Source organism: Diceros bicornis, chromosome 31, assembly GCF_020826845.1.
Source record: "Diceros bicornis minor isolate mBicDic1 chromosome 31, mDicBic1.mat.cur, whole genome shotgun sequence".
NCBI classification, from domain to species: domain Eukaryota; kingdom Metazoa; phylum Chordata; class Mammalia; order Perissodactyla; family Rhinocerotidae; genus Diceros; species Diceros bicornis.
Genome location: NC_080770.1, coordinates 34,287,918 through 34,314,241, shown reverse-complemented (window position 1 = coordinate 34,314,241; position 26,324 = coordinate 34,287,918). Strand labels below are relative to the sequence as shown.

Here is a 26,324-nt window from a genome sequence, read left to right as displayed (position 1 = left end):
CGTCTTGACTGTTCAGAATCACTTAACATAGGCAGCTATTTGAAACAGTCTCTCCTTTGATTCTGTGATGCCACACTCTCCTGGTTTTCTTCCTGCACTCCTCAGTTTCCTATACTGACTCTCCTCCTTGACATAACCTTGAAATGTTGCTGTTGTCCTAGGGCCTCTTCTCTTTACTTTAACATCTCAATAGATCTCACTTATTCTCACCTCTTGGCTTCGATTACTATCTATATGTGAATGAATCCCACATTAAATGTTTAACAGAGACCTCTCCCCTGAACTGCAGACCTGACTTAAATATCTGCTTCACAAATCATTTGGATGTCTCAAAACCCTATGAAATTAACATGTATAAAATTGAACTTTCCATCTCCTAGCTCCCCATCTGGTCCTCCTGCAGAGACAGTTTTACCATCCACCCAGATGCACAAATCAGAAACCTAGGAGTCATCTCTTTCTCCCTCACCACTCATTCATATTCAATCAATTACCATGTTCTATTTATTATACCTCTAACATATATGTAATATGTATTAAATCCATTCAATTCCCTCCACATCCCCCACTAGTCTCTGTTCAAACCACCATCACCTCTTGCCTCACTGATGACAGTACCCTCTTGTATTTCTGCATCCATATTTGCCTCTCTCCAATCTATTTTCTATAAAGCAGCCAGAGTAATCTTTTAAAAATGTAAATCTGATTAAACCAATATATCCTGTTTCACTCCCTGGGGTTCAAAATGAGGTCACATTTGTCTTAATGTCCAAATCAGATGACTTGGAGCCTTCAACTTGTCTCCCTTGTGTGATAACTTCGGATTCCAAAGGTTCAGATTGTCTTAATAAAGGGAACTGGAAAATCTGCTCCTGTTCTCTTTGACTGCGGTAACTATCAGGAAAACACCAGACTCCACGGTCCTCTGTCCTCGGGTAGTCCTTACAACCCTTGCTATATGATCTGCAGTGACCAGGCGCAAATATCCACCAAATAGCCCAGGGTCATCCTTATTCAGTGAAAGAAAGTGTTTTGATGATCTAGGCCCAAGAGTGCTTCAGTTCTGGAAGTAGGGAAAAAAATCTTTCTTTCTGTGTGTTATATTCAGCAGTGAAGGCTCAATGCTATGGTAGGCCTGGGACCCAAATGTTAAAGCTCTTCCCTTACACAGCTCTTTTAGTTCATACACATAGATAAGGCGTGCTGGTAGGTGTCAGAATACGCTTTTATTTCCCAAGGCAAAGTCTGAATGCCTTTGTGAATTAGTGCATGCACACTGACGTGTTCCTGCCCAAGTCTACTGTTCACACAATGGCCCAAATGCAAAAGGTGCCACCAGAGGCCAGCAGCCTGCGCCCCAGCACTAATCAGGGTGCACTCGAAGCCTAAGGAGTTAGGGTGTGGTCTACTTCTTCCCAAGAAAGAAGTTCATTTTTAGCCAACATGTCCCTGACACTCTCTAGTTCCTGTCTTTGGTCGGCAGCCTGACCATTAACTCAAGCTAGAAACACAGGAAATCCCAGAAACTATCCTCTCCCTCAACCTTCACATCTAATCAGCCCCAATCCTTGATGACTCTACCTATGCACACCCTTAGAATTCAGCTCTGGCACTGTCTTAGTTCAAGCCCTTATCTGTTCTTTTACCATTTTGATCAGTTCCTACACATCACCCTGGCTCAACTTCCAATCCACCCTCCATATTACATTCACTGATCTTTCTAAAATCTAAATCTGATCCTGCCTCTGTTCTGTTTAAAGCTCTTTAATTAATCCCCATTGTCTAGTGCAAGGATAGGATTCTTAATCTGAGATGCATGAAGCAGGGGTCAATGGATGGGCGTCAGAGGAACTTTGAATTATATGCAGAATTTTATATGTGACTTTTTCCAATGAGATGGCCCATAATTTTAATCAGAACTTCAAGGGAATATATTTCCATAGAAAGGCTGAGATCTACAACTCAAGCTCAAGCTGTTCAGCTGGGATGAAGGATTTTCATGACCTGGTCACTGCTTACCTGGCCAGCCTTATCATCTGCCATCCCTCCCTGCCCAATTAATACTCCAGCAATATAGAATTGCTCATGAGTCCTCAATCACAACATACAGTTTCACGATTTTATGTCTCCAGGTGCCTTTGGGCACGCGGCCCCTTCTGCCTGCAATACTTTTCCTCTTTCCTTCCCCCACTTTTGTCTTCTCCTAAAAATCATCTTTCAAAATCCAGCTCTGACAACATTTCCAGAGAGCCTTTTCTGATTCCCTCCCATAAAGAGTTAACCACTCCCACTTAGGAACCACCTCTTTTCCTTGTACAAGCTTCTAGTTTTTCCCATTAAAAACTGAAATATTTTAAGGAGACATTTTTACTGAAGTATAACATACCTACAGAAGTGTGCAAACTGGAAGCATACAGTAGCTCAATGATTTTTACAAAGTGAATATGCCTATGTAACTACCACTCTGATCAAGAAATATGATTGTCAAGACACCAGAAGCCCCTCTTGTGCTTCATGCCAGTGATTACCTAACTTCAAAAGTAACCACTATTCTGATTTCTTTTCCTATAGATTAGTTCACCCATTTTTTAAAGTCCCATACTAGCTTCTTTGATTCAACATGTGTATGTTATATTCATCCATGTTGTTGCTAGTAATAACAGTTTGTTAATTTTCAATGCTGTATAGTATTCCATTGTACAAATACACCAATTATTTATCCTTTTCTACTATTGATAGACATTTGAGTTGTTTCCATTTTTGGCTGCTGAGAACAATGTTGCTATGAACATTCTTGCCCATGTCTTTCAGTGACCATATATACGCACTTCTATTAGGGATATATCTAAAGTTAGAATTTCTGGGTTATAGGGTATGTGAATATTCAGCTTTAGGAGATAGCAAAATGCTATTCTAGGGTGTGGGAAAGTTTAAACTCCCATAAACAGTGTAAGAGAGTTCCAGCTGCTCTACATTCTCCTTATTACTTGTCCATGTCAGTTTTTAAGCATTAGCCACTTTGGTGACTGTGAGGTGGCACCTCACTGAGGTATATTACACTGAATTCCATTTCTTTATATAAATCTATCTACTCTCTTGAACACTGATTTCCTTGGGCCATGGGACTATGCCTTATTCAGCATTTTGTATCAACAGGTACAGTGCCTGGCACACACAAGATGCTCAAGAAGTTGAGTGAACAGAATGTTGGAGAAAAAACAAGGGGCTGAAAGTCTTCCTAATGCTAAAATGAAACTTTTTAGGTAAGTAACTGTCTATCTTGCCTAAGTTTAAACCGAGTCCTAATCACCAGACATGTCTGAGGGTCGACCCACTGCCAATATTATTCTTCTGGTACTTTCTCAAGGACTCCCTAGCTAGGTACTTCCAGCACTGCAGACACGAGAGCTGTGACAATCCTGACCATAAAGTTAAAGGAGACCTTGAAATATAGTTGTATTTCCCCTGCTTTCTGGCAAAGTCACATCTAAGCCACTCAGAGCAGGGAAGAAGCTAATCCTTGTTTAAAGATACCCAGCGATGCAAATCAAACCCACGAGGAAATACCACTTCTCATTGAGATGTACTTGTTAGGATGAGTCTAATCCAAAAAAGGAGAATAACAAGTGCTGGTGAGAACGTGTAGAAACTGGAAGCCTCACATACGGCTGGTAGGAGTGTAAAATGGTGCAGCTGCTTCAGAAAATAGTTTGCCAGTTGCTCAAAAGTTAAACATAGAATGTTTACCATATGACCCAGAGATTCTACTCTAGGTATATGCCTAGAGAACTGAGAACATATGTTCACACAAAAACTTGTACATGAATGGTCACAGCAGCATTATGCATAATAACCAAAAAGTGGAAACAACCTAAATGTCGATCTGATGAATGGATAAACCAACTATTGTATATCCATACAGTGGAATAGTATTCAGCCATAAAAAGAGATGAAATACATGCTACAACATGGATGAATCTTGAAAATATTATGCTAAGTGAAAGAAGCCAGACACAAAGGCCACATATTGTATGATTCCATCTGTATAAAATGTCCAGAATAGGCAAATCCATAGAGACAGAAACTAGATTAGTGGTAGCCAGTAGCCGGGGGAAGGGATAAATGGGGAGTGACTGCTGATGGGTACATATGACTTTTTGTGGTGATAAAAATGTACTAAAATGAGATAATGGTGATGATTGCATTGCTCTGCAAATATACTAAAAGCTACTGAATTGTATATTTTAAAAGGGTGAATTTTACAGTATGTAAATTATATCTCAATAAAGCTGTTATACAACACACTGAACTGTTAAGTTTTACTTTTTCACATAATTTGCTTCTTATCTGAATTATTTGCAACAAACTTGTATTACTCTTGCAATTAAAAAAAGCTTCTAAAAATACATTTAATTATGATTTGTATTAGTTTTTTTCCTGTGAAAATGTTGCACAAACTTATTTCTTGTCACATTATCACCTCTCCTTTTTCTCTCATTAAACCAGCCTTCCCTGTCCTAAAGAACTGGCCTCTTTCTTCTTTAGGTTGATGTCAGCACAGCATTCAGGAAAAGCAGCATCACCAGCTCAAACTCCAAAGAATGCCAAGGAATATGATCTTGCAGTAGGACAGGACCGCCAGATCTGTGGTCAGACAAGAAGAGCTTAGAGAAGAGGTTCCTCTGGAAGCAGCATCTTAGTGGAGTGTGACTGGCCTGTCTAGTGTCCTCTTCTGTGTTTTCTCTGCTGGCCTCTTGAAGAGGAAGACACAAAGTGAAAAGCAGCATAAATGTGACATTACAGCATGCTGCTGTTACCATCGATTATTTCTTAAACTTTCTTCTTCCCCTTAGCTTTTCTCCTTGTTCCAATAGTTTCAAAGAATTTTTTAATTCCTCTAATGTGTGCTTCTCAAAATGTGGTTCCTAGACTAGCAGCATCGACTTGTGAGAAACATAACGAATCGGCCTGCCCCAGGTCACACAATGTGACACTCAAGGGCTGGAGCCCAGCGAGTGCTCAACACGCCCTCCAGGGGACCCTGAAGCACCTCAAGTTTTAACTCCACTGCTCTAACCAGCCTCTTTCTTAGCCATTAGCTTCTTAAGTATAACATATGTTAGCAGGGCTACAGATTGCTGAGTCTCCTTCCCTTCCCTTACCCTAAGCTTCCAGCCACCACTCTGCTTGGATTCTTTCCTCAGCTTATTTCTCTCAACATTTTCTCTCCCATCCTGGAATCCGATTGCTCCTTCCCAAATCAGCAACTCGAGTTTGCATCCTTTTCCACCTGTCTGGCGGCTGTCACATGCCCTGTGTAAGACAGACTCACGGCATGTCCTGGGAGGAAAGGTGACAGGATACTAGGACAGGAGGAATTTTTGTTTGAACATTTATTGTACTTATTTTTGTGAAAATAAGTGCGCTATTTCTGTGGAGCAGAGATTCACGAACTTGAATGTGCAAAGGAGAGTTTGATTTTTAAGAGGCATACTATTCCTAGGTCTCAGATTCTAGGTGTAGATCAGTGTCTGGGGTGGTGTCTGGTCATCTTCATTCTCACAAGCGCCCCAGGTGATTCTGAAGGTGATGGCCCTTGCCTCCACTGAGAAACACCACAGAGAGGATGAGACAGGGTGGGGGTGGGGCTTCCACACTGCTCCCTTTTGCAAAGTCTACACTCACTGGAAAGCTATACAAGAAAGAAAAATAAGTAAAACAGGACCTACATCTTTCCGTAATATTTTTCATGTCTTTAATTTAGCTAGTTAGTGCTTAGGAGACCTTTAAATCAAGTTCTTAGACTCTCAAGATTAAAAAAAAATGTTATTAATACCTGAAGGGTAAATCATTAATGTAGGGGGAGTGGTATTGTTAGGTGTGAAAGTTATTCTGGAAAAAATACAGATCCTGACCAGCTGTAGGAAAAATCCTGAATAAGCTGATTACTTCTAAGATTCTCCAAGTCTGTAACTTTGAGACACATAAAGTTTCATTCCTTCTAAAATTTGTGAAGCAGTTGTCACTTTGAAGGAAATTCTTTTTCTCAGATTATTGTTCGCAACTGGTCGTAGGTATTAGTGGGAGAAATGAATATATATAGTATATATTGCCTGAAAAAGACCATGGTTACGCATCAGCTGCCAAGATGCAAGATGATTGTCTGTTCATAGTTCAGCATTATGTCCTTTCACATTTTCTTTCTAAAGAACTTTTTAAATTGTTTTTGGCAGTGTCATTTCAATATTTTTACTTGTAAAGTGCTGAAACAAATGACTACATTTTTGGTCTCACAAAATAGAACCGAGTGGCCAATCTTCAGCATTATTGCATTTTGGCCTGGATAACTCTGTGTTGTCCTGTGCATTGCAGGATGTTGGGAAGCATCCTTGGCCTCTACCCACTAGATGTCAGAGCACCTCCTTGCCAAGTTGTGACAACTTAAAAATACCTCCAGACATTGCCAAATGTCCTGGCAGGGGTGCAAAACTGCCACAGGTTGAGAATCATCGAAATAGAAACATCAAGTTAAGAGAATGTACAATTCACGTTAAGTAACTATGGAACATTTTAATGCCTGTGGTCAAAGTATTCTTGCTTTTATATTGAAAATAGTACACGGCTTCTAAGAGTGTTCAATGAGAAAGAACAGTATTTTGTGAAATCTGAAAAAACTATTTGGGACATATTGTACCTCTACAAAATATAAAGCTGTATTTCTAAGCATAATATTACAATTAAGAAAAGGCAGACATGAGCCAGCCCCAACAGCCTAGTGGTTAAAGTTTGGCGCTCTCACTGCTTTGGCGGCCTGGGTTCGGTTCCCGGGCGTGGAACCACACCACTTGTCTGTCAGTTGCCACGCTGTGGTGGCCGCTCACATAGAATAACTAGAAGGACTTACAACTAGAATATATGACTATGTACTGGGGCTTTGGGGAGGGGGAAAAAAAAAGAAAAGGCAGATATAAGAAAATGTAAGTGGAAAAGAATGCTACCTCAGCTGATGATCTCAACAGGGCAAAGGGGCAGTATGGACCAATAATAATATCAATACCACACTGATATGTTAATACAGTAGGCAATATTTACGGACAAAGCATTTGTGCCAGGCATATTATTGCTTCTGAGGATACAGAGATGAAAAACAAAACAACTGCTTTCTTCCCTTGAACAGCTCAGGGTCTAAGGATGGCTAATGGACACATGGACAATTATAGAATTGATTATCATTAAAAAAGGCAGGACTGGAAAAATTATGATGGAAATGTCTACTGCAGACTTGTAGCTGTGAGAGCAGTGTAGTTCACACAGAGGCCAGGCTTCTCACTGTCAACCTGGCAGAGAGGCAGTGAATGGAATTCAGATGCAAGGTCCCCTCTTTAGCTACAAATATACTCAATGTTAGCTTATTGGGTGATTCAAGTTGAAGCAGCTGAACTCTTTTGCCAACATGATCAGGATAAGAAGTTCAATTACTCACTCACTTGACTGTGGAGACTTAGAGTGCTGTGGTCTAATGAGTTAAACAAGCAAACGTCAGCTTGGGAGATCTGTGTTATTAAAACACGTTAAGGGGCCAGACCCCTGGCTTAGCGGTTAAGCGCTTGCGCTCCACTACTGGCGGCCCGGGTTCGGATACAGACGCGCACCGACGCACCGCTTCTCCGGCCATGCTGAGGCCACGTCCCATGTACAGCAACTAGAAGGATGTGCGACTATGACATACAACTATCTACTGGGGCTTTGGGGGAAAAAAAAAAGGAGGAGGATTGGCAATAGATGTTAGCTCAGAGCCAGTCCTCCTCAGCAAAAAGAGGAGGATTAGCACGGATGTTAGCTCAGGGCTGATCTTCCTCTCCTCCCCCCCCCCAAAAAAAAACAACACGTTAACATTGGGGATAACTTTAAAACCAAGGTTTTTGGAGAAAGTGTTTTTCATTTATAGATGTACTCTGCTCTCCTATTGGTTTTGTAGGAAAACCCTTTAATTTTCCTATTTCTTCAGTGATACAATGACCTGAAGCTACTGCATGGGTTTGGATTATGAAAAAAGGTAAAAAAAAAAATGATTACAGTAAAGTATTAAAAAATTCACATAAACATAGCTTCAGTCCCCTTTTTGTCAGACAGGAAATAGACAAATTTGGTTTGCTGGGACCATGGCATTGGGCTGGGCAGAAAGTCAGACTAAAGACACTACTTTGCCTTAAACTGATTAGTCTTCCTGGTCTTGCTGACCTGATCACACAACTGCAAGAACGTCAGAACACCAAGGAAACCAGATGGGATGACATATTGTAGGAAGTGAGAGCCCAACAGCTATGTATGTTCACCAAATGTTTCCGGTTCACCTAGCTTCCTACTAGGCATCTGATAGGACAGCATCTCTTGGTTGGCTGGGATCATGTGACTCTTTCCGGCCAATGAGGTGTGAGTGCACATGATGCAATTCTACCTGTTTGAAGTATTTAATCGACTACTTGAGATACTCCCCAGTTCTCTTTCCTTATGGTAATCATCAACACTTGAGATATGGTTTCTCCATCAGCCTGAATCTACTTAGTGACTACTCTGAGCAGAGCCCTCAGATGGATGGATGTGTATCATTTGTTGTTTTAAGCCAGGGATTGGCAAACCTCTTCTGTAAAGTGTGTAATAGTATTTTAGGTTTTTCACACTATACCATCTCTGTCACAACTACTCAACTCTGCTCTGCTGTGGCACGAAAGCGGCCATGGAAAATACGTACATTAATGGATACGGCTGTGTCCCCAAAACTTGATTTACAAAAACAGATGGAGGGCTACTCAGCCCCGAGACTCTGGTCTGCAGATCCCTGTTTGAAGTCACAGCGCTCTCAGGACTGTTACTGCAACATAACCTAGCGTGTCTTGACACACTGTGGGCTGTGAGACGGACTTCCGACTGAGGATCTTTGTCATCCGTGTTGTCAGCTACCACGTTCCCTCAATAATCTTTCTTTTTTCCTTGAAGAAAAGCCTAACTTAGCTTTATGCTTTGGTAACTGCTACTGTGTAACGAGTCAAGGAAAGGCAGAAGAGGCCTCTCCTTCTCACACCTTATCACAAGCCCTCTTCAGCTCAAACTTTAATTATAAGAGGTCTCCAAGTCATTGGTTCTCATACTTCAGCGTGCATCAGAATCACCTGGAGGACGTGTTAAAACACAGATTGCTGGGCCCCACCCCCGGAGTTTCTGATTCTGCAGGTCTGGGGAAAATTTGCTTAGTAGAGTATTTCATGTCTGGTCTTAAGCACATTGGTCAAGTTCTAAGGAATAAAGCAGAGATTGTTGTTCAAACTTCAACGTGCATACAAATCAGCTGAGGCTCTTGTTAAAATGCAGTAGGTCTGGGGTGGGGCCTGAGATTCTGAAAGTGACAGTAGTCAGGCTGAGTACACTAAGACCTGCAAGGAATTAAAGGATTCTAATCCTCCTTTCTAGCCTCTAGGCTTAGCAGAGTGTCTAGCGCAGCACTAAACACAGTTCAGGTGCTTCCATCTTGAATAATCTTAGGTCAGCTTTGACTTCTCACTCACCTAACACACAACTGCTAAGCAAATCCTGTTGGTTCTACTACCATAATGTGTAAAGCAACCAACCACCTGTCCCCACCTTTGCTGTGAACACCCTGACCTTGGCCACCACCATCTCTGGGCTGCATTATTTCAACAGCCTCCTAACTGGGCCCCAGCTCCTGCTCTTCTCCACCCTTCCTCTCATCTCTAACACACACTACAGTAAATTCTCTACATTGCAGCAAGAGGCTTTCTTTAACACAGGTTGATCATGTGACTCCTCTGCTAAAGCTATGCACGCTGTGACTGCCCATTTCACTCAGCAGAAGCCCAAGGCCCTACAGCCACCTACCAGGCCTTACAAGGCCAGCCCCCTTTCACGTCTCTGACCTCAGCTCCTATTCTTTGCTCTAGCCTCTGCGGCCTCCTCGATGTTCCTTAAACCCACCAAGCGCACTCCCATCTCAGTTCCTCGCACCTGGTGTTCCTTCCACCTGGAAAATTCTCCCTCCAAGATACCTGCTTGGTCTTCTCACTTCCGTCAGTCTCGGCTTACATGTCCTCAGTAAGCCTTTTCCTGACCACCCCGTCTGTTCTCTCTACCACTTGACTATCTGACACGTACCTACTTATCTTCTCCCCACTTAGAATGTGAGCTTTATGAAGACAGAGGTGTTTGTTTTGTTCACAGTCCCTGGCACTAAAGAGCTCCTAAGACATAGTAAGGGGCTCAAGGAATCTTCGAATGAATCGATAACCGACTTTGCAGCTAACCGGACTGTCCTGAGGCCGGAGACCGCTGCTGTTTCTCCAGGCTCCCTCAGGGTACACTGCTGCCAACCAGTATTACTCATTTTCTTCCCCAAGGAACAGCGGGTTTAGTATCATCCTTTTCGAAATCCCCTTTTCACGGAGTTTCAATTGTAAATCCCTCATTTACTGTTGTCATACAACATTATGCCGCTGAGTTTTCCGCTAACGACTCCCTTTAATACATTTCCTTCCAGCACTTGGTTCATTTTCTGTCCACACCCACCCCGCCCCTAGGTTAATTATAAGGCTCGAATAATTCTCTTGGAGCAAAAGAAATTTTCTTTTGTATTTTATTCAACATTCTCTTAAAAGTTTTAGGAAAATCTAAAACAAAAGGAAAGAAAACCCTAATCCGTAATCCTCAGGCCTCTTGGATAAATGTCATCTTACGGTAGCTGAAGATTACTTTTAACACGAGTCGGGAGGTTTAAGACTTTCAAAATGCCACCTATCTTGCTCCTTCCAAGGCGTTCGACAGGGAGCTCCCAGGTGAGTGTCCGCGGGGAAGCGGCGAGCGGGCGCTCTGCACCGGCCCCTGTGCAGGGCGGGAGGCCACCTGACCGCAGCCAGAAGGCATTCTAGAAGCGGGGTTCGCACCAGCGCCTCGCGCACCACTCACCGGCGGGGACCTTTGCCCCCACCCCCGCCCCCACCACGTAAGGACCCTTCTCGGGGCAGCCGCCAGCTCCACAGCCAGCCGCTTGACACCTATTGTCCCCGTTTGGACGTCAAGCGACTTCGCCTGAAGGACCCTCACTTCGATTCCGCTCACAGCTCCAGACCCCACTCCTGCAGCCTCCCCGGGGCCCCCCGCGGCAGGGCCCGGGCCGGGGCGGCGGCCGGGCAGGGGCAGCCGGGCCGGGCCGGGCCGGGCCGCGCCGCGCCTCCCCGCAGGCGTTCGCGCCGGGCAGCCCGCGCCCGCGAGGGCCCCTGCGCTCCCCGCCCTCCGCGCCGAGGCTGGCGGCGAGCTCCCTCCCGCTCGACTCTGCGCCTCACTGGCAGGGGCTCTCGGTGCAGCGGGCACAGCGCGACGCGGCCTGCGCCCACGGAGCGCGCGACACTGCCCGGAACGCAGCGCCACGCCCGCCCCCTCGGGACCGCCAGCGGCCTCCGCGCGCGCACGGTGAGCGCCGGCCGGCCGAGGCGCCCGCGGGGCGGGGGCCGCCGCCGGGTCCCTTCCCGGCGGGGGCTCGCCCCTCACGTCTCCCTGCCCCCGTCAGCCCAGTGCCCCTCCCCCGCCGCGCCCCTCCCCCGCCGCCCCTGCGTCCCTCCCCGGACGGCGGCGAGCGTCGGCCCCGCCGGGGGACCGTTGCGCTGGCCGTTGGCGGCCGGCGGCGAGGCCCCGCCCCGCGCGGGTCCCGGTGCCGGGGGGTGGCCGGGCGGGGGCGCGCGGCCGCGTCCCTTCCTGCCCCCGCGGCGCCGTCCCCGCCCCCAGCGCGCAGCCGCCCTCCGCCGCGCGTTTTGTCCCGCGTCTCGCCCCGTCCGCCGCCTGACCGGCCTCTCGTCCTTCCTCCCGCTCTTTCTCGTCTCCCTCGCCGTCTGAAGATGCCCTCGGCCACCAGCCACAGCGGCAGCGGCAGCAGGTCGTCCGGGCCGCCCCCGGCGGGCTCCTCCGGCAGCGAGGCGGCGGCGGGGGCCGGGGCCACGGCGCCGGCCGCCCAGCACCCCGCGAGCGGCACGGGCGCCGTGCAGACGGAGGCCATGAAGCAGATCCTCGGCGTGATCGACAAGAAGCTGCGGAACCTGGAGAAGAAGAAGGTGCGGGAGGGGTGGGCCGGGCGGCTCTCCCGTCCCCGGAAAGCGGGCCCCGGGGCGGCGCTGTCAGCTGCCCGGCCGCGGCGCTGCCCGGGCCTCCGTTCCTCCTCCTGCCGGGGCGGCCTTCGGGTCGGGGAGTGGGCTGTGCGGGGCCGGGGCGGCAGGGGGCCGCGGGCTCGGGCTCGGCGCTGCCTCGTGGAGCCGGGCTGACCGCGCCGCTCCCGTGCGCTCGAGGCCTGCCCGCTCCTCTCTCTTGGGAGACGGGCGGACGTGTTCAGGGTCCCAAACCAGAGCCGCTTCCCCCATCGGGCCCTTTTGGGGCGTCTTCGATCTGCTCCCCGCCCCCATCCGAGGGGCGCCCCTGCGTGTTCCTCTTTGTTCCAATTGTCTAGGTGCCCCCGAGCCGCGCGCTCGGCCCGGCCCCGAGAAGCGTGTCTGCAGCGGCCTTTTGTCCCCGGGACTCTGGAGAGGGCCGGGGGGCGACGGGGACGACTGGGGAGGTGCGGCGGTGCGGGGACGGAGGGGCGCCGGCCCGGGCACATGGAGCGCGGCTAACATGGCGGCGGCGGGGAGAGGGAAGCTCGCGGAGCCGCATTGTGAGCACAAAGCGAAAGCGGGGGAGGGCAGGCCGGGCAGCGCCCCTCCGAAGCCGACCACGCCCGCAATCTTGCCGTTCAGTATCTGGCCCTTCCAGGTCGCACCGGGGGGTCTGTCTGCAAGTCGGCCTTTTGTTGTGTGCTCTCCGCGCAGCACAGGGTACCGACTCTGTGTAGGGGGACACGTGTGTGCGTGTGCGCGTGTGTGCACGTATGGGGAAAGGGTCTCGGCAGAGGGAATAATTCAGCCTTCAGTAAGATTGGGGTGGAAAGGAAAAAACAAATCACCAGCATAGCATCTTTAATTTTGAGGAAATCATTTAAAAATGTTTACAGTGTTTAGCCAGCCACCTAATAGTGGTACTTAAAACGTTGAGATAGTAACTGTTAGGCTGAAATTTCGACTGTGGGAAATAACTTGACGAAAACTGATGACATTTAGGCCTTAATTATCTTAATTGTTTGTTTAATGATTTATTTTACATTTTGGGGGAGTTTAAAATCATAAACATTTTTAGATTTGTTACTTCTCTGTCTCCTTCTGTATTGGGAATTTTATTTGAATTTCTTGGACTTTTTGAAATTGAGAGATGCACTAATCGTGGGTTTCTACTTTTTGCTTATCTTTTATTTTGAAGAACAAGTGTGGTTTATTATAAATGATTGAAGTTATAGATTTATCAACATCGACCAAGCAACAAAAGTATTTTAATTATAAAGTAGCTATATTCAAGTATGTAACAGAATAAACATGCCCCAAGGCTAGTATCTTCTGGTTCTGTGTCTGCCATCTGTTTTAGTTTTTGCCACTCTATTTGAAATTGAGGCTTAGGTATCTTTAAAACCTCTTAATGCAGTAAACAATCCTGTCAATCTGGCTGATGCCTGAATGGTTTAATTTTCAGAATTCCTAGGAATCTGTTTTCTTCGAGGATGGGAATCAGAAGATGTAATTAATTAATTAATGATATATTTTACACAGAGTCATTTTAGTATACATATTTATATTTTAATCACTGAAAAGTATTTCTTTCAAAGGCATTAATATAAAGTCAGGCACTGAGTAGCAGCCAGCTTAGTTGTGAGGTGATTATTAGATTCTAGTGTTCAAGTGTATTTGAAAAGAATAGAAATCTAGTTTATAAGTCCCTTGAGGGCCTGAACCATGATGGGTCTCTCCTGTCTATAGGTTTGTACTGCTGTACGTTGCCTAGTTGTGTCCATCCCCCGCCCCCCCATCATTATAAAGGAGAAAGTAATGTAATTATTATTACAGAGATTATAGACTAGGCTAGTAAGTACTGAAAAATTCCCTTGTAATGATGGACATTTTACAAAATAACAAATGTATTTCATATCATCTTTTCTGTCGGTGTTTTGGGTGCTAGATAGTAAAGTGGAAAGGTCAAATTACAGTTACTTGAGGCTTTTTGATAACTCACAGACTGAGCTACATACTCGTTAAATAGTTATGTTGCCAGTACTGATGTTGTGACTTAATTACTATTAAAACAAACTATGTTTTGAGAAACTCAAGGGCGTTTGAATTTTTCTCTAAGCACATCTGGCTTCTAGTTTAAATTGAAATTTTCTTTATAGCTGGATAATTTACTGTATGAAAAGATTTAACTGATTCATTTTTCAGTAGTGAATGAGCATTTCTAATACATCTAAAATAGGATTTACTTACAAGTCAGTTTTGAACCTTTTTAGAAACCCTTATGGAGTCAAGTTCATTTTTCAGTAGTGAATGAGCATTTCTAATACATCTAAAATAGAATTTACTTACAAGTCAGTTTTGAACCTTTTTAGAAACCCTTATGGAGTAAAGTAAGCTACTATTTATAACTGGATTTCTTTTTACTTCAGTCCACTTAGCAACTTATATTTGAGCTGAATTTCAGACCTATTCATGGGAATCTTCAGACAAAATGCCATTTTCCATGGATTCTGAAATCAAGTATCCTGACAAAAATTACTCCTAGATATGTAGTATCACTTACATGAAGACATAGAGAATTGAAATAATTTTATTGCAGTTCGTTTAAGAAACAAAGTTGTTAATTTTCTAATAAGTCGAGCTGTTAGAGGAAAGGTAAGCATCTGTTCAGTGAGAATGCCTGCTTAACATTGATGAAATATGATTGTATTATGTAATGCAACTAAATGGCCTGATATTTTTTGAAATTTGGGCTTATAAAGACTACATGAGTATTTAGCAGAGAGAAGAAATACAGCTGTAATAACAAGAATCAAATGTAAAACTCCATTAACAAATCTTTTAACTGATTAAAGTACGAGTGATAACAAATTGAGTGATTGCCTGGTTTTCTTCCTCAGTTCATGGGTATAGAACTGGGCCCCAGGCTATGCAAGATGATATTTTGAAATGAAGTCATAATTTTAACTGAAGAGAGCTCGTTTATATGGTAAGATATAATCGGTTTTGATGTACAGTAAAGGAGGTTTTAATAGATGACATTTAAAACTGTTATACTCTTTGTAAATATGATAGGTTTAGACACTAGTGACTGGTAGGTAAAAGATTAACCAGTGTTCTGTTGCAAAACAGCCGACAGCTTTTTAACCAATATGTGACCAGAAATGATAGCTAAAGTGTACGGTTTTTCATACTGCTCCCTAAAGTCTTTTCTTTATATCTTTGCTGTTAATGTTATTCTGAAAAAAGATGCTATTATTGTTAGGATAATATTTCTTTCCAGAGCATTGCAGTGTGCCTCTACTTAGAATTTTCAGTGCAGTTGTGGTACAGAATTTAAGTATTTTGAGATAAAAATATCCTTTAACTATTTTATAAGTAAAATCTTTTCTTAGGGTTAACATCTGAGGTTTTCCTTGACAGTTAAGATCTCTGATGTGTTAGCTTCTCCACTGGTTGCATGAACTATTCCTCTGCAATGCAGAGGACAAGATTACTTTGTTTTGCATTCACCTTGTCACAGAAACAAAAAGGATTTATAATGCTTAATTTGTTTCCCTTTGCCTGCCTGAGTGTGGAGTGTGTGTGTGTGTGTGAGTGAGTGTGAGAGAGAGACGTAGGAAAGTATTTAAAATTTGAATTTAAAAAGGAGAAAATGTGAATTCCCTTGTGATAATACAGGTACCTTTTTCTGGGATGAGAGTAGAATACTAGGTATTATAATGAGAATGGATTGTTTTAACCTTACCACATTATTTTACTCTAGGATAATTCCCATGTGGCAAATGTTTGTATCAGAATACATTTTGTGTGACTTAGAGATTAAGCAGAAAATTTGTCATAATCTTATGTAATTAATTTCTTACCTTACGTTTAGAACATTTCATATTCATGTAACAGAAGATTAGTACTGTTTCATCTTCAAAAGAAATTAGTAAATACTTGGCAACAATAAAATCTAAGATTTTTTAAGATCTTAAAGCCATCTTAGAATTAGTCCAATTCATCTTATAGAAGAGGAAATTGAGATGCTCATGTAAAACGACCCAGGTTGGAATGGGTGAATTCCAAGGTATCTTGTAATATTTAATGGGGGTAATTAGAATTTGTCGTGTTCTGCAACATAAGTATAATTTTTCATGTTGAAGCTTATCTTGTAGAACCAAGTAATAGCTTTTACTTCAAATCTTTTATTTTTATTAGAGTTCTTCTGTTTTAAAAAGCTGAAAGCAAAAGAAAAAAGCTTTCATTTCTTTATTGTCAGACCTTTATTGATGTCTCATTGTTAAATTTGTGTTTGTAGGCTGTCCAGGTAATGGGGTCCTGAGATTAGCAGTACTACAGGTAAAGTCCCATTGTATCAGGTTTCTTGGGGACATGTATATTGTGGTAATGAAATGAACTTTTAAAGTTGAAACTCTGAGTGTCTCTTTATGCTTGGGTGAGCACCAGATGCTCATGTTCCAGTCTCTTCTCAAGCTTGGTATGTTGTAGCCTAGAAAATTTGGGAAGAGCATTACCAATAGAGAGAAATAGGGAGTGTGTCAACTTTTCCATGTTAATTCTTTTGTTGTTTTTTTTTTAGTGAGGAAGATTCGTCTGAGGTAACATCTGTTGCCAGTCTTCCTCTTTTTTTTTTTTGGTTGAGGAAGATTAGCCCTGAGCTAACATCTGTGCCAGTCTTCCTCCACTTTGTATGTGGGTTGCTGCCATAGCATGGCTTGACGAGTGATGTATGTCTGTGCCCAAGATCTGAACCTGCGAACCCAGTGGAGCGTGCTGGACTTAACCACTACGCCATGGGGTGGGCCCACCATGTTAATTTTTGCATTAAGCTTCTGGATATTTTTTAGTAATTGGTCCTTTTCTGGGGGGGAAGTGAATGGTATGTGTGCAGTGGAGAAGAATGAGAGGAGAAGCAGAAGGGAAGTTTAGCCTAAGTTGGAGTTGTAAATTGCTTGGCTTGTGCTCTTTTGTTTCTCCTAGCTATACCAGTGCTTTTGTTGGATAGAATGTGAGTGTAAAAACATAGATGAAAGAGACTTTATTGGGCAGAGTTCAGAAATCATATTTCCTGAGGAAAGGGGAAGGTGTGCTGCTTGACCATGATCAACTAAAGTAGTCTGTTTCCTTTAACTTCTATACTGCCTATTGTCTGTTCACTTCCTTGACATTTTCGTATTGCCTTATGTTCTTACCTTATGTGTTTTTCTAAATAGGTAGTAAGCTTCTTGGGGGCAGAGACTATTGATAACATCATACTGTGCCTTTTGAATGGTGTATGCTAAATAAATATTTGCTATTTTGACTAAATCATTAAATAGAAATATTTGTAGCTTCATCAACAAAACCCTGTTAAAATAGATTAAGCCATGAGGGGGAAAATGGTTTTCTGTACAGAGCTATTTACTTGCAGTGTTTTTTATTGAAACAGAATTTTTCCTGAAGGATTTTCCTTTTGCTTATTTTTTTAAGTGAGCAGAGTTGATGAGTAGGGAAGTAGAACACACTCACTTTAAAATCTAGATAGTGTAAGTAAGATTTGTGAGTAGTCTTCGGAAGGAAGACGTAGACAATTCTTGGTATTTGAACCATCATCAAATTATTAGAAATGTCATTGCATTCCCTTAATACTGTTATCCAAAGATAGAAATAACTGAAATATACTTTAATATTAGAGAAAAACCTTTTGGTCTTCATTTTAAATGAATTACAGTTCAGATCTTTTTACATTGAACTCCCAGTGGAGTGTATAAAACATTCACTTGTACCAACTCATCCTAATGAGTAGCTTGATTAAAGCGACTGATAGTTCAAAAGACACTCGTTAAGATTATCAATGATTGTTTGTTTTTCAAATGCACAAGCTTTAGACTTTTTTAAGAATATAATTCAAAATAGGTGATGCTGGAACTCTTTAACATTAATGCTTTTTCATTTTCCTACTGGGGTCAGCTGCTTCTCTTCATTCAGACTTGCATGATTATAGCCATGGGCAAGGAATAGGGATTTTTACAGGATTATCTCCTATCTTCTTTTTCTTTTCAGTTGGACAAAAGTCTTGTCAGACTAAACTCCTGGTTACCTATCTGCTTGAAAAATTATCTTACAGTGGGACCTTAGATAACATCTAATTTAGCATCCTTTTACTGTTCTTGGTGTTCAGAAATCCTGCATTCTTGACAGGTGTTCATTCAGCTTCTGCATTAATCACTCTGCCAGGGCTTGGTGGAATGCTCATTTCTCAGTGAAGATGTATTTCATTTTTGGGCAACTGTTAAGTTCTTGATGTTAGAGTTACACTCCCACTACCACTGTTTAATAGTTTGTTTTCTGGAACAACTCAGACTTCTACATGAGAAGTCTTCTAGCATTGGAAGATAGCTTTTATAGGTCATTTATGGATTGTACTGTATGTTCTCTCCACTATCCTTTTAAAAATTCAGGAAACCTTTGTTTCTTATCTTTCTTCTGTGAATTTTACTAGCAATTAATTCTCAATTGAATTGGTGGAGGGTGCATAGGGGCAGAGTCAGCTGTCTACCACTATGTGGGCAAGGTCAGAACTGATGTTTCTAGGCGATGAACAGACAATGTAGGGGTTGGGGACTTGAAATAATATCTAGAAGGGCCACCAAAGAAAAGTTGAGAGGAAAAGAAATCTTTTATCTTTCGTTTTTGCATTTGTCTTTCTGAAGGTTCTTTCAGTACAGTAAAGGTGATTTATTTCACCTGAAGACATAAAATAATTTAAAGTACAGCTAGGAGCTCTTACTAGTTTTCATATTTTAGGCTGCATTTTTAAGTATTCTGTCCCAGTTTGGAGATCTCCTTGATTGAGACCAGGAGTTACATAGTTCCCAGATAGCCAAACTAGTTTTTTCAGGTGCTGTCTCCTCCTAATCTTTCTTTTTGTGACTGTTTACAATTGTCTAGCTGAGGAATTTTTGTTTTTTTGAAGTCTCTCATCTCTTTTGCTGTTTCTTTTTAATTGTATAATTTAAAAAAGGTAGTCTTCAGTTGTTCCTCTGTGGAATTTATTGGATGTAACAGGAAGGCAGGAAAGCTCAGGAGGACGGTCATTCTGCAGTCTTGTTAGTATGTTTTGGTATTTCCTGAAATGAGGACTGTGTATTAGGAACTTTGACCAGGCCCTGAAGCTCGGGCAAGGACGGGGGATAGGATAATTATGACAGCAGTAGAGAAAGTGTTAACAGCTTTAGACGGACAGTTATAAAGCCACGATGAAACTTTTGTTGTGTTATGGCTAGAAAAATGTTTCACAAAAGACCTATAGTTTCCATTCATTTGATTAACTGCATTTTTTGATTGGATCTCTATGTATACCTTAATTCAACTAACTGGAATTGGAGTCTGCTTTTTGAAAATCCCCTGTTTAAAAATCGGTGAGATTTTTCCAGTTATGTCATGGCTTTCATACACATTTCTTCCCTCACAGTTATCTGTCATTTCTTGTGGTGTTAGTAGCAGTCCTTCTCCCTTGAAAAATCATAGCTCTTAACTTACTATGGATTGAAAAACTGGAGACATGTTACAGTGATATAAAATCAAAATAAATTAGATGTATGAGTTTTAATAAAATTTATAGATCTTTATTTTGGCAATACAGAGGTCTTTCTGCACACTTTTTGGTGACAGTACTCCCTGAAGGTGTGTACTATGAAGCTGAGTTTCACGTAGTAGCTGCGTTCTCTTTTCATTTTCCTTTTAACTGTGTTCCAGTTACTGCTCTGTGACAGATTGCTCCACAACTTAATATGATTTTTTTTATGCACGTGGATTCTGCCTGTCAGGAATTTAGAGAGGGCACATAGTGGGTTGGTGTCTCTGCTTCATGATGCCTGGGCCCTCAGCTGGGAAGACTAAGGCTTGTTCACTCACGTGTCTGATGCCTGGGCTTAGGATGACTGTAACACCAGAGTTACTGACCAGGATTCTTACGTAAGATCTCTCTTCATGGCTTGGCTTCCTCAAAGCATGGCAGCCTCAGGGTTATTGGACTTCTGTGATGGCTCAGAAGTGTATTTGGATGGCTCCAAATACAAGTGTTCGCAGTGACCAGCAAATGCAGCAGGGGTGCATTTCTTTTATGACTTAGCCTTGGAAGTCATACAGGATCACTTCCACTGTACTTTATTGGTTGAAGCCGACTTAATACAGTGGCAGGGAATTGGACTGGTTCTTAATGAGGGGGTGCCAAGGTCACATTGTGGAACAGTATGTGGGACTGCAGATGTTGTAGCCATCTTTGGAAAGTGTAATCTGCCATAAATCTTGGGTTGGATATATAATTTGTTATTGTGTAGAAACTTGGAACTTTTTTACTATAAGATAGCTTGTCCTACCATAGGGTAGTATAGATTCATACTTAAGGATTATTATAGGTGCAAGTCCTGACAATATGCTGAAATCTGTCAATCTTAATGTCTTTTATATAGCATTAAATTTTAATTTTTTATTATACAAACTGTATATGTTCATTGCGGAATATCTAAGTGTACAAAACAAAGCAAAAGGAAAAAAGTTCCACTTATAATTCTCCCACTCATACCATTCTTAACATTTTTTTTTTTAATCATTTCACTTTTGGCTTCATCATTTTTTTTTTTTTTTTTTTGTGAGGAAGATCAGCCCTGAGCTAACATCCATGCTAATCCTCCTCTTTTTTTTGCTGAGGAAGACCGGCTCTGAGTTAACATCCATTGCCTAATCCTCCTCCTTTTTTTTTTCCCCCAAAGCCCCCCCAGTAGATAGTTGTACGTCATAGTTGCACATCCTTCTAGTTGCTGTATGTGGGACGCGGCCTCAGCATGGCCAGAGAAGCGGTGCATCGGTGCGCACCCGGGATCCGAACCCGGGCCGCCAGTAGCGGAGTGCGCGCCCTTAACCGCCAAGCCACGGGGCCGGCCCCCATTCTTAACATTTAAAAGAAATATTTGTATTTATTCTTATATGTGTATAAGCACTTTTTAGGAATTTGATTTGACATCTATTTTGATTGTCATATATTTTAAGTTCTCAGGATATTAAATGATAAAGTTAAGCTAGGTATATAAAACTCTACCCTATGAGGGATATATAATACACTCACTGTGTATTAATTTCAAGATTTAGCAATAATTTCCTTGAGAAATGTATAGTACCATAAAAACGGAAGATAATAAAGGCCAAGTATAAGCTAATAGCAGGTTTTCTTTTGCCTAGTGGCTAGTCTAGACTTTTGACTGTGTACTAGCACTAAATTTTAGGCCCTCCTTCTATTTATGTATCTTTTACAATCTGTATATGTATTTCTAGATAGAGGAATTCTGACTGTAATACTATTATTGTATCCTAAGTCATAATTAAAAGCAAATCTTAAGTTGTTTAGTTTTTTATTTCTTAAAAGAAAAGTAGCCTACCCTTTTTAAAAAAGTGACTGAACTGTCTGTCCACCCTCAGAGTATTCTGAGGCAGTTAAGCACGTTTTGCACCTGGGGTTAGGCCTGCCAGATCAGTGCAAAAAACTTGATTTTTCAACCAAAAGTTTTTTTTTTTTTTTTAAGATTTTGTTTATTTATTTATTTATTTATTTTTCCCCCAAAGCCCCAGTAGATAGTTGTATGTCATAGTTGCACATCCTTCTAGTTGCTGTATGTGGGACGCGGCCTCAGCATGGCCGGAGAAGCGGTGTGTCCGTGCCCGCCCGGGATCTGAACCCGGGCTGCCAGCAGCGGAGCGTGCGCACTCAACTGCTAAGCCACGGGGCCGGCCCTCAACCAAAAGTCCTAACTTTATACCTGTTTAGCTGGAGGCTTACTGATTGTGTGAAGTAGTTCACTAAGAAAAATTGGATACTTTTATTAGCCTTTAATGTTTGAATGATTTGTCTAGGTTTTATTTACCTCCAGTATAACTAAGGAATTGTTAGGCTGTTTTTTTGTTTTTGTTTTTGTTTTTCTGTGAGGAAGGTGAGCCCTGAGCTAACATCCATGCTAATCCTCCTCTTTTTGCTGAGGAAGACTGGCTCTGAGCTAACATCTACTGCCAATCCTGCTCTTTTTTTTTTCTCCCCAAAGCTCCAATAGATAGTTGTATGTCGTAGTTGCACATCCTTCCAGTTGCTGTATGTGGGACGCAGCCTCAGCATGGCCGGAGAAGTGGTGTGTTGGTGCACGCCCGGGATCCGAACCCTGGCCGCCAGGAGCGGAGCTCGAGCACTTAACCGCTAGGCCATGGGGCCGGCCCTGTTAGGCTTTTTAATTTAGAATAGAATGGTTATGCAAATGGACTAATGTTTCTGGTAGAAAGAAAATGGATCATTTGACCTAAAACAACTTAACTAACATTGCTTTAAAACTTGTTTCTGTGTCTGAACACGTTTTATTAGAACCTTACTTTGTATTTTGTTTCTTGGTTCATTTTATTATTGCTAAGGGTAGGAAACTGTGTAAGTTCATAATTTATTGTGATTATTTAAAATTCCCCGTCATTAATTTAGATTTCTACTTATTCCCTCTCCTCTGCCCCTTAAAACAATAACTGAATTCCCGACTGTGTTGCATTACCTGAATATCTTTTTTTGGGTTTCTTATCTAATAGTAGTAGCAGAGGAAACCTCCAAAGTTGTCATCTTAGCAAAAAAAAAAGATGACTTTAAACCAGAGGTTAATTTTCTACCCCTACTCTCACACATTGAATTTCATTTGTGAGGAGATAACACAACAAAGCTGTTGATTAGTGCACTGCCCATAAGTAATGTGATAGCTTGAAGTGTCTCATGTTGTTCAAGAGAAATGGATGAGGCACGTCAAAGACAATGTGCGTGTGGGTTTATGTAGGAAAAATACACTCTTTTTATGTCACTTATTCACATGAATTCTTTGGCAGGGGGAGGGAGGGAGTGACAAATTTTAACACTTAAAAATGTTTGATATGCTCATTTGGGTAGGGTATAAGCAGGATCCTAACCAAACTGTGGCCCTCACTCATGTGAGTAGGAACTATATCTTTTTTTTTTTTCTTTTTTGTGAGGAAGATCAGCCCTGAGCTAACATCCATGCTAATCCTCCTCTTTTTGCTGAGGAAGACCGGCTGTGAGCTAACATCTATTGCCAGTCCTCCTCCTTTTTTTCCCCAAAGCCCCAGTAGATAGTTGTATGTCATAGTTGCACATCCTTCTAGTTGCTGTATGTGGGATGTGGCCTCAGCATGGCTGGACAACCGGTGCGTCGGTGCGCGCCCGGGATCTGAACCCCGGGCCGCCGGGAGCGGAGCGCGCGCACTTAACCGCTAAGCCACGGGGCTGGCCCAAGAACCACATCTTTCTGATGCATATCTTTTTGGAGAAACCTAAAGAATAAGCAGTGTTGTGTCACTGGCTTATGATACAATATTTGGTATCATTCAGCAGTGGCTGGAGTATTTAAATTCATTTTTTAGCTCACTGTTAATTAAAGTAAGTTATTTTATGTACTAAAACTGGATATATTTAAAAAGTATATTTAGGGCAAGATGTGAGACAAACTTAGGGGATTATGTGGGTTTTGTTATTTTAGCATGGTTAAGTTCATATATACTTTCAATATGGAATATAATTCTTTTATCTTTTAGGGCAAGCTTGATGATTACCAGGAACGAATGAACAAAGGGGAAAGGCTTAATCAAGATCAACTGGTAAAAGTGTTACATTTTATTACAGATTTTATGCTACTACTTTTAGTGAAATTAATTTTGTGGTTCTTTGTGTCTCCAGTAAAGTTGGATTCTGTCTTGATTTTAGGATGCCGTATCTAAGTACCAGGAAGTCACAAATAACTTGGAGTTTGCAAAAGAATTACAGAGGAGTTTCATGGCATTAAGTCAAGATGTAAGTAAAAGACAGTGTATTTGTTTATGAAGTATTAAAGATAAGGCGTGCAGAAAATTTTGTGTTTTTTGGGGGTTTTAGTCCTTGCATAACCATTGATAAGTTCTCTACAAGGTGAGAGGATTGGATCCAATTATATTTAAGATGCTTTCCAATTCTGTAAAGTTAAATGTAATATCTGAAAGATGCCTTTTAAAAGGACTGAGTTTCAGATATGGCAAACATGTATAGTAGTTACCCTAAAGATCTCATTGGTTTAAAAAATTAGCTGTGCTGTACATACATAAATATGGTATGCATTTATTTTCTATATATTCCTATATGTCTAATGATATTCTTACAGTTCCGTTAACTATCAGAAAATAAAGAGGCTTATTGACATAATTGCTGCTTAATCTCTCCATTAGGGGTCTTAAGGGATGTGGCAGACTGACACATTGCTCTTGATCAACCCTTGATCCAACAAAGTGGTGTTTTTTTCCCAAACATTTTTCGATGCGACAAAAGCCTTTGGGAACAGGACAAAAAGTAAATACAAGCAAAGCCAAATAATTTGTTGGAAGTTGAGACCAGAAAATTAATATCCTTCTGAATTACTATTAGCTTATTTGGAGAAAGGCTAACAATATTGAAATATTAAGTTGCCTCTGATTTGGTGAAATGAATAAATAATTTATTGTATGATGAGAGACAATGCAGTATAGAGATTAAAAGTTCTTATTCTGGAACCAGACTGCCTGGTTTGAATCCTGATTCTGCCACGTTTACTCAAAAGTTGTATGACTTGGAGTGAGTTATGTAACTTCTCTATTCCTATATTGGTCAAGGGGTTCCAAAGAAACTGAACTTAGCAGGATAGAGAGAGAAGTGGGGGAAGGGAGGAGAGGGGAGAGGCTATCACACTGCTTCAGTTTTCTGATCTGTGATCATCATAGGGTTGTGCTTAGAACAGTATTTGGTGTATAATATAATTCATGCACTTAAAATTATATCAAATTTGATAAAAGGTGGAAATTATTGATGGTACCCCTCAAAATGGAGTAAAGGAAATTTAATTTACACCCAGCTGGGGATTTGTTCTGCTAAGCTTACGTCAGAGCCTTAGGATTGATGAATCCTGCCCAATTTTTTTCTGATTTTTTTTTTTTTTAAATATGGGTCATAGAAGTAGGATTGACATACAATTTAATATAGAATCTGTTTCTATAGAATCTGTCACTGTGTGAATGAAAATACTTGTATCTTCCTTTGCTTCTGTTGTTGTTTTTTTTTTTTTTTTTTGAGGAGGACCAGCCCTGAGCTAACATCCAATGCCAATCCTCCTCGTTTTCGCTGAGGAAGACTGGCCCTGGGCTAACATCCATGCGCATCTTCCTCTGCTTTATATGGGATGCCGCCACAGCATGACTCAACAAGCGGTGCCTTGGTGCGCGCCCGGGATCCGAACCGGCGAACCCCGGGCCGCTGCAGCAGAGCGCGTGCACTTAACCGCTTGTGCCACTGGGCCGACCGCTGCTTCTGTTTTAACACTAGTGTTTTCAGGAACTTTTCACTGGACGTTTAACCTCTCCAGCAGTCTTTTTATTTAGCTCTGATCCTTTGTTGTATTTCCACAATTATTAAACACCTTTTTTGTTTTGCATTCAAGAGCTGCTTTAACCTAGCTCTTTGTATTCTTCCCTATTGGAACTGCTCCTTTCATCCAGAGTGGCTTTATTATTTTATTTCATTTGCTTTCTTGACTTCTTTTCACGTTCCTGCCTCTCTTCCTATAATGTTCCCTGCCTCTGGCTACTTATAGAGACCTTTCTACTCTAAAATAGCACCCCTCCCCCCATAAAATTGAAAGCTCATCTATGTTAGGAGCAGATGTAACTTTCTCCTTGAAAGCTTTCTTGACTGCCCTAGCTTAGAGAGATCTCATCTCTTTGTTCATTTTATGCTACATTTGCCACTTATTGCTAAGATATCATTTATTCTACTACCCCCTCTGCTGCCGTTGTAGATTTGTCTTATTGCAACCTTCATCATTCCTCCCAGATCTCCCTCCCGTATTTCTCCCTTGATTATACGTTTCATACGTCCTTATTTTGGTTTTCTTTGTCTCATTTTTTTGTGTGTGTGAGGAAGATTAGCTCTGAGCTAACATCTGTTGCCAGTCCTCCTTTTTTTGCTGAGGAGGATTGGCCCTGGGCTAACATCCGTGCCCATCTTCCTCTACTTTATATGGAACACCGCCACAGCATGGCTGGACAAGTGGTGTGTCGGTCTGCGCCTGGGATCCGAACCTACAAAGCCTGGGCTGCTGA

At 42.1% G+C, this 26,324-nt stretch overlaps 1 protein-coding gene across 1 annotated transcript in view; it reads left to right on the top strand.

The window, feature by feature from the left end:
- Positions 1-11,406: 11,406 nt before the first annotated feature.
- Positions 11,407-26,324, top strand: part of CAPRIN1 (cell cycle associated protein 1) — a 34,979-nt gene continuing 20,061 nt past the window's right edge. Inside the window, exons 1-4 of the mRNA XM_058527173.1 lie at positions 11,407-11,478; positions 11,901-12,113; positions 23,760-23,822; positions 23,929-24,015. Of these exons, the coding sequence (XP_058383156.1) occupies positions 11,901-12,113; positions 23,760-23,822; positions 23,929-24,015 (363 nt within the window). The 5' untranslated portion in view covers positions 11,407-11,478. The remainder of the gene's footprint in view (positions 11,479-11,900; positions 12,114-23,759; positions 23,823-23,928; positions 24,016-26,324) is intronic.